General features: G+C 34.6%; 1 protein-coding gene across 1 annotated transcript in view; it reads right to left on the bottom strand.

Moving 5' to 3' along the window:
* LOC108782229 (calcium-binding mitochondrial carrier protein Aralar1) overlaps nt 1-9,040 on the bottom strand; it is a gene marked incomplete at its 3' end in the record, with an annotated part of 24,834 nt that overhangs the window by 8,924 nt on the left and 6,870 nt on the right. Inside the window, exons 2-4 of the mRNA XM_018550449.1 lie at nt 3,615-3,761; nt 2,277-2,418; nt 820-913 (exon numbers count right to left, since the gene is read on the bottom strand). Of these exons, the coding sequence (XP_018405951.1) occupies nt 820-913; nt 2,277-2,418; nt 3,615-3,761 (383 nt within the window). The remainder of the gene's footprint in view (nt 1-819; nt 914-2,276; nt 2,419-3,614; nt 3,762-9,040) is intronic.

Below are 9,040 nucleotides of genomic sequence, written 5' to 3'. Positions count from 1 at the left end.
GTGCGTGCGTGCGTGCGTGTGTGTGTGTGTGTGTGTGCGTGCGTGCGTGCGTGCGTGCGTGCGTGCGCGTGTGTGCGTGTATGTGTGCGTGTATGTGTGCGTACGTGTGCGCGCGTGGTCTATAACACAAAACGTGGTCTATAACACAAAACGCACCCAAGCCACGAATCTGCTTCGTCATCTTTCGTAGATCTGATCCAGGCAGCGTAAACACGTAAATCAATACTTTCAATATACGAGAGAGAAATATATTATTTAAATATTAGAAAATAGTGGGTGTTTTCCAACAACGTACACAGATGACACAGTGTAACACTGTGTCTTACACAAAGTGTTCCAACTGTGACACAGTGTTACACTGCTCAACACTGTAAAAAGCTAAGTACGAATGTGTAGAGTATGCCAGTGTTACCAGTTAGAGCTCTATCGTTCCAACAAGTCTTTACACAGTGGAGTACAGTGTAACGTTTCTGTGTCCTAGCTGGAAAACAGCCAGTATATTGTTAAGCATTGTATAGTAAGCTTGGCTATTAGGAATGAATTATTTGATAAAATTGTGTCAACTTTTATGAATTGCCAAGAACGAGACATACTTGACATTTGGATGATGACGATGTGCTTGATGGTGCAACGATAGTTTTACGTAACTCGTTCTCTTTTTTGTTTTTGTCTTGTTGACCAGCGTGAATCAGTCTTTAATTAATAAGGTCTGAACATTTTGTTAGGATCAATGTTAAAGTGACTGCTCCATGTAATATTTTTTCAATCAATCAACAAAAGAAAAAGTATTTTAGTGTTTTCAATGTAAAAAATACTCACCCAGTTTGATGAAGTAAATCGCAAAGGTGAAACAAAATATCCACTTCCAATGGAGTTATCTGGGACATCATTTGTGCAGAATAAAGAAATTCCTCTAGCAAAAAATTTTAATGCTTAAATATTTTGATAACAAAATTTATTAATATCTATTTAATTAGTCTATAGATATTTACGCACTGAACATTATGTTGATAATTAATGTAAAAGCAACTAATTGATTAAATGTATTTACTATATATATAGATTATATTATTAAAATATAATAAAATAATGAAGAGAATATACAGGACTCATAATATTTAAATAACGAAAATAGGCAAAGGCATATAAGAGTCAAATACAAAATTATAGAAAGCAAATTCATAACATAATAATACCTATAATTACAGAGTCACAAAATATATATATATAAAATATTACCTACTAATTTCTAAAACGCTCGCATGAATATATTAAATTCTAAATTAAAAATAAAACTAGAAAAGCATTACGTTTCGGCTCCGTATTTGGGCCCTCCTCAAATATACAAAAAATTAATAAATTAATAAACGCAGTAAAATTAACAAAATTAGAACGATAGCGGAGTTGTCGACGGTCATGTTCAACGAACGTTGAGTATTTTCTCAGAGAGAACATAAGAGCTTGTCAAGCGATTGGATGATCGTTTGCGAAAAATCCTTATGGTTCTAGTAAGAACACAAAATTACGTTTCTAAAAATTATATTGAGACAAGCAATAGTTTCTCTGATAAAAACCTTGAGTGCAGAAAATCGAAAAAATCCATGTCGGTTGAGACTGTTATTCTGTTTTTTAATATTTAGCATCTCTGAGACAACGACTTTATATAGATAGATGACTGATTTACCGACATGGATTTTTTCGATTTTTTGCACTCGAGGGTGAGTTTTTATCAGAGAAACTATTGCTAGTCTCAATATAATTTTTAGAAAAGTAATTTTGTGTTCTTACTAGAACCATAAGGATTTTTCGCAAACAATCATCCAATCGCTTGACAAGCTCTTATGTTCCCTCTGAGAAAATACTCAACGTTCTTTGAACATGACCGTCGACAACTCCACTATCGTTCTAATTTTGTTAATTTTACTGCGTTTATTAATTTATTAATTTTTGGTACATCTGAGGAGGGCCCAAATACGGAATCGAAACGTAATGCTTTTCTAGTTTTATTTTTAATTTAGAATTTAATATATTCATACGAGCGTTTTAGAAATTAATAGGTAATATTTTATATATATTTTTTGACTCTGTAATTAAAGGTATTACTATATTATGAATTTGCTTTCTATAATTTTGTATTTGACTCTTATATGCCTTTGCCTATTTTTATTTATAATAAAATAAATTATTCTTTCCCTGTACGATTTCTACATCATAGCAAGAAAAAAACATTTTTAATGTATATATACACACACATATTTTCCTTCAGAATGTATTACCTTTGGTAACTTCTTGGTATCTGTGACCGTTGGTCGCATTTAAGTAGATACGTTTAATAAGTTCCATATTGTTTAGAAGAGAATTGAATGCCATAAAGTATGGAAAACTGACTTTTCTTCCGCTTTGACCGATACCAACTGCCTGCGATATATGAATATACAGTTAATTAGGTAATATCCAAGGCTTGGTCTTATTTCAAATAAAGGGCATAGCGGAATAAGCATGTAAAATCTGCCCCAGCACCAATCGAGTTCAAATTGGTATCATTTGTTGGTACTTCTGAGATGTAAAACTTCCCAAAATATTAGACTTGAAATTGCATTTTTTGGGGAGTTATGAAGTGGGAAAGCGAAATAAAAAAAATGTTTTTTTTTTTTCGAAAACTACTGTACTAATTTTAATGAAAAAATATATGTTGTAAATATCGATCAGATAAGTTGAAGACAATTTTTTGAAATTTTTACGATGTAAACAAAACCATTAAACAATTTTTTTAATCTTTTAGGAATTTTTTTTTGTTGATATTTTTGAGATACCACTTTTATACTTCATGAAAATAATCTTTCAACTTTAACATATATTTTTTTTAAATCGATCGGAGTGGTGGAACATGGTTAAAAAATCTATTTTTTTCATTAAAATTAGTACAGTTGTTTTCGAAAAAAAAAACACTTTTTTATTCCGCTTTCCCCCTCCATAACTCCGAAAAAAATGCAATTTTAAGGCTAATATTTGGGGAAGTTGTACATCTCAGAAGTACCAACTAATGATACCAATTTGAGCTCGATTGGTACGGGGGCAGATTTTACATGCTTATTCCGCTATGCCCAGTCAAAATATATATTTTACATAAAGAAAAATTAAAGAATGAAAGAGTTTATTTAATATTTATTATTTTATACATCTTCTTCTGGCCGATTTCTTATTTAATATTTTAAATAAGTTTTTGGAACCAATTTATATTTTTTATTTCAAATAAATCGTGTCAATTGTTTTACCGACTCCAATAATTTTATATTTTAATTAAATTTTTGGAGCTTATTTCATATCTTTTATTTTAAATAAGTCGTATCAGTTACTTTATCGAGCCCTGGAATACCATATGTTCAAATAAATTTAAATCCTATACTTTACATTAAAATAACACAAAACTTAAGATTAATAAATATTAATTGTAATGAACGTACGTTTCATACATGCATTAAGCACATCTTGATAAAAATATTTTGTTAATGTCTTTAGTTTTACATAAAATTGTGGTTAAAACGTATAATATCATATAAAATCTGCAATTGTTAATTATGAAGTTTTCTATCTACTCTAAAAATAATACTTACAGCAATTAGATTATCCTTCACATCTTTTGTAAGTAAATGACTCTTAATACTGAACATGATGTCTTGAAAGTCTAATGCGGAAATAAAACCTGTACCATCTTTATCAAATTTCTTAAAGGCTTCTGTCGCATACTCTTCATGAAAATCCTATAAACAAGCATTTTTAGTAGAAAACCTTATCACTGACTGTTTTAATTTACATCATATTTCGCAACTATTTTAAAACTATAACTATTCTCTGTATGTATAAAAAAATCTATTTTTATTAAATATATGGAAAAATTTTAAAGTAAGGAATGTTATTCCACAACTTTCCTCAGTCAAGTTGTACATACATATATTATAATCTAGGAGCTGGAGTAAAGACTTTTTCGGTAAATGTGCGTAAAAAGGGAGACCAACGCTATGACCTTGACCTTGACATATGTGGTCAAGGTCATGACCCTGAGTAACTTCCAACAAGTTTTAGTCGTCGCTCGTCCTTCGTTAAAAAGTTATGAACAAAGAATTTTTTTTAATAACATCATTTCTGCCATATATCTGGACTGGTAGTGTCTCGGCGCTAAGCCAAGCGCTGCGACACTGCCGTGCCTTCTTTACGCGAATCTGAGAGTTTCGGGGGATTGAGATGATCAGATCTCAGTAACGGCTGAACGGATCAAGTTCTATATACGCTCAATCGATAGCAGTTGCTTAAATTGTATAATAAAAGTGCTTTTTTTTTCTCTACGTGCCCTACGAGCGAAGATATCGCGACTCAAAGTCCGAATCTGTAAATTTCACGTTTTATTTTTAAGATACGTCGTCGTCATTATTGTCGTCGTCGTTGTCATTATTATCGTCGACCACATTCCATTCGATGTCCTTCTGACATTCCTGCCGCAAGAGACAAATGTGGCGCTAGTCTATACCGCTCTATCGTCATGGGGCATGAGGACTGCGAGCAGAGCGGTGAGGTGAGAGGGGTGCAACTTTCGGTTGATTTTCGAATAGTTTTCGTCCAGCTTTCGCTGTCCCCCTTACCATATCGCACCGCGCACAGTACAATGCCATTTGACCATCATGAAGCACTTGGACTGCACGCGGTGAGATGAGGTGGGGAGTGGTGGGCAAATGCAACTTTCGACTGATTCGAATCGCCTTCGTCTAGCTTTCGCTGTTCCCCTCACCTCACCGCTCCGTGCGCAGAACAATGCCGTTCGACTGACATGAGGCATTACGACTGCCTGCGGAGCGGTGAGGGGGACGATGCAACTTTCAGTTGATTTTCGAATCGCCTCCGTCTAATTTTCGCTATTCCCCTCACCTCACCACTCCGCGCGCAGAACAATGCCATTCAACTGTCATGGGGCATTTCGACTGCCCGCGGAGCGGTGAAAGGGACAGTGCAACTTTCGGCTGATTTTCGAATCGCATTCGCCTAGCTTTCGCAGTTCCCCTCACCTCACCGCTCCGCGCGCAGAACAATGCCATCTGACCGTCATGGGGCATTTCAACTGCACGCGGAGCGATGTGGTGAGGGGGACAATGCAACTTTCGGTTAATTTTCGAATCGTTTACGACTAGCTTTCGTTGTCCCCCTCACCGTACAATATATTACTACGAAAAGCAACTGTTTTACATTTATTTTAATAATTTTGTTTTGTAATATGCGATCGCGTTAACGAATAAAAAATAAATATGTTATTCTAAAATCGATGCGTTAATATTAGACGATTAGTGAAAGCAGTCATCATTTAAATATACATATTAAATAAAATTATTATTTTAAATACTACAGACTGCTGACCGATATAACGCATATTTAAAAAAACTATCGCAGTACTATCACGAGTTAAATTCTAATATATTACCACGAAAAGTAACTGATTATTAATTATTAAAGTTGCCAATACAAAGTGAACATACATAAAGTGTATTCGATTGTCATGGGACATTTCGACTGCACGAGAAGCGTTGATAGGGACAATGCAACTTTCGGCTGATTTTCGAATCGCTTTCGTCTAGCTTTCGCTGTCCCACTCACTTCACCGCTCCACGCGCAGAACAATTCGACTAACATGGGGCATTTGTACTCCACGCGGAGCGGTGAGGTGAAAGGGACAGTGCAACTTTCGGTTAATTTTCAAATCATTTAGCTTTCACTGTTCCCCTCACAACACCGTCCCGCACATAATATATTACCACGAAGAGTAACTGTTTTTCATTTATTTAATAACTTTGTTTTATAATATGCGATCGCGTTAACGAATAAAAAATGAATACGTTGTTTTAAAATTGACGCGTTAATATTAGACGGTTAGTGAAAGCGGCCTTGGGGATTGTTTTGATGTGAAAGGGCGGATGCGAGTCGCGCGTCCCGCCTTCATCCGGCTCACCGATAAACCGTGCAATCATCATTTAAATATAGTACCGATTGCTAACTGATATGACGTATATTTAAAACTATTGCAGTACAATCACGAGTTAAATAGTAATACATATATTACCACGAAAAGTAACTGATTATTAATTAAAGTTATCAGTACAAAGTGAACATACGTGAAGTGTATGTAACTTTCGGCCGATTTTCGAATCGCCTCGACTTTCCGCTGTGCCTCTCATCTCATAATATTACATATATGTATATATATTAGGGTGTCCGTTATTTTGGCGATTTTCGAAATTTGTACGGGACCCCCCCCTAACTTTTTAGTAAAAAAATAACAAAAATTTTGGCGCTAATAAAAAGTTCCTACGATGATTCTAAGTGGAGGCTCATCGATGTTGAAAATTAACCCGTAAATCTTATGGGAAAAAACATTTTTTTAGTATTTCTTCGGGCATTTCCACCGCAGTCAGTCTAAAAATCCAGCAAGTGAGATATCTTTTCTTGAATGTTTTCCACGTGAAATGAGCCTAGGCGGAACAAAATCGATCAATTTCCGGCCGAGTTATTCCACTTTGAACTTCAATAATTTTTCACCCAAAAAATGAGAAGAGCCTAAAATCTCTCAATAAAATTACAGTAGCTCTGTTAGAATGCATTTTAAAATCATGAACCATTGAATTTCACATTCCTTATAGTTTTGCGATTAAAATGACCACCTTACAAGTTAAAAACGATAATTTGTAGCCGAATTACCGCAGTTTTTATGAAGAAGTTTTTTTTACTAAAATCAGGTGAAAGAAATGAAGGTTTAGTTTATTCGCTATAACTCGAGAGAAAAAAATCGTAAGTTATTGCACGAAATACGATCATATTCCTTACGTTTTTTCCTTTCGAAAGCCATACCTGTCGTTATTGAAAAATAATTTCTGGACGCCATACGGTCCCTTTAATATTACTCTTCTTCGAACGCGAGAAATCTGCAAGCTGATAAATATCTTTCTTATTAATTGTCCCGTGCACTTTTCGTTACCTGCAATTTTTTTTATTCATGTTGTTTGTGATATTAATTCTTTGATATGACAAAAAATTTCGAAATTGAAAATTGTGAAACCTCCATTATCCCCTCAATGGTTCATGATTTTAAAATGCATTCTAACAGAGCTATTGTAATTTTATTGAGAGATTTTAGGCTCTTCTCATTTTTTGGGTGAAAAATTATTGAAGTTTAAAGTGGAATAACTCGGCCGGAAATTGATCGATTTTGTTCCGCCTAGGCTCATTTCACGTGGAAAACATTCAAGAAAAGATATCTCACTTGCTGGATTTTTAGACTGACTGCGGTGGAAATGCCCAAAGAAATACTAAAAAAATGTTTTTTCCCATAAGATTTACAGGTTAATTTTCAACATCGATGAGCCTCCACTTAGAATCATCGTAGGAACTTTTTATTAGCGCCAAAATTTTTGTTATTTTTTTACTAAAAAGTCAGGGAGGGTCCCGTACAAATTTCGAAAATAACCAAAATAACGGACACCCTAATATATATACAGGGTGTCCAGTAAAGAGACGATTTCCGTTTAAGGGGAGATTCTTGAGATAATTTTGAGACGAAAATTCTAATACCAAAATGTTGAGGCTGTAATAATTTTTGTATTATAAGCGTTTAAAATTAACGAATCATATCGTCTAAAGTTGGCGCGCTCAGGAGCGGTACAACGCAAAGTACTAAACGCGAAAGCTGACTTATCGGAAATTGTTTTGCATATCTTCTCATAACTTCACAACTTTCTGCACGTGTGAAATTAGCCTCTTCGTCATATTAAGTAATAAGAAATATCAATGGACCGCAATATTGGCCAGCGAGATCATCCGACTTAACTCCATTAGATTTTTTCTCTGGGAACATTTAAAAAATTATATTTATCGGGATCTAGTACGCAATCGGGAGGACTTACACAATCGCATTGTTGAAGCAGTTGCAAGCGTATCACCCGATATGATAATCAATGCGCAAAAAAGTTTATTGAGACGCGCAAGATTATGCATAGATATGAATGGAACACAGTTCGAACATTTATTATAATATACATAATTTATTTTGTAAATTAATTATCATAAGGTTAATTAATTATCATAAAGTGGTATAAATAATTATAATTGTTCATAATTAATGATTTTATAATCATTTTTTTCTTAGTTTCTCCTTTATTATTTCAATAAAGATTTTATTTTAATAAAATGTTTAAAGTGTATTTGAATAATGCATTTATAGAAATATCAATAGAATAAAATATGTAATCGCATAAAATCAATATTGACAAAAGAAGTGATAAGTTTTCGCGTTTAGTACTTTGCGTTGTGTCGCTCCTGAGCGCGCCAACTTTAGACGATATGATTCGTTAAATTTAAACGCTTATAATTCAAAAGTTATTATAGCCTCAACATTTTGGTATTAGAATTTTCGTCTCAAAATTATCTCAAGAATCTCCCCTTAAACGGAAATCGTCTCTTTACTGGACACCCTGTATATACATATACAGGGTGGGCGAGAATAACCGCCAAATATTTCACAGGTGGGTAGAACAGACTATACTGAGTCGAAAAGTCCTGTACCATTTTGGGATTGCAGCAATAGTTAACGAGATATTAATTTTTAAAGATTGGCAAATACGCGCGTCCGTCCGGCCTACCACACCATTGAGTGTACGCCTACAGAACGCCGCGATGGGTGCGCGGGCCGCGGGAAGCGGACGTTTGGGGGCTAGCGGCGGTGTGCGCGGCACGGGCGGCGGAGCGCTTGCCAACCATCCCCACTCTTCGCGCGGCTATCTATCGCGATAGCTAATATTCGGCGCTTCAGAAATTAATATTTTGACTGCGAAAATCGGGAAATGATCGAAATCTTTTTGAGAACTCAATTTAGTTCGCTCTAAAGCGTGTACATGCCCGTGTACATACATACAGAAAAATATTATAAATATGAATTGTTTTAAATATTTATTTAAGTGTATTTTAATTGTACCGATAACGTTCATTAATAAGTTAGAGCGGACTA

Source organism: Cyphomyrmex costatus, unplaced genomic scaffold, assembly GCF_001594065.2.
Source record: "Cyphomyrmex costatus isolate MS0001 unplaced genomic scaffold, Ccosl1.0 scaffold970, whole genome shotgun sequence".
Classification (NCBI taxonomy): domain Eukaryota; kingdom Metazoa; phylum Arthropoda; class Insecta; order Hymenoptera; family Formicidae; genus Cyphomyrmex; species Cyphomyrmex costatus.
The sequence above is the reverse complement of the archived record's forward strand: the minus strand, read 5'-3'. Positions and strand labels throughout refer to the sequence as shown.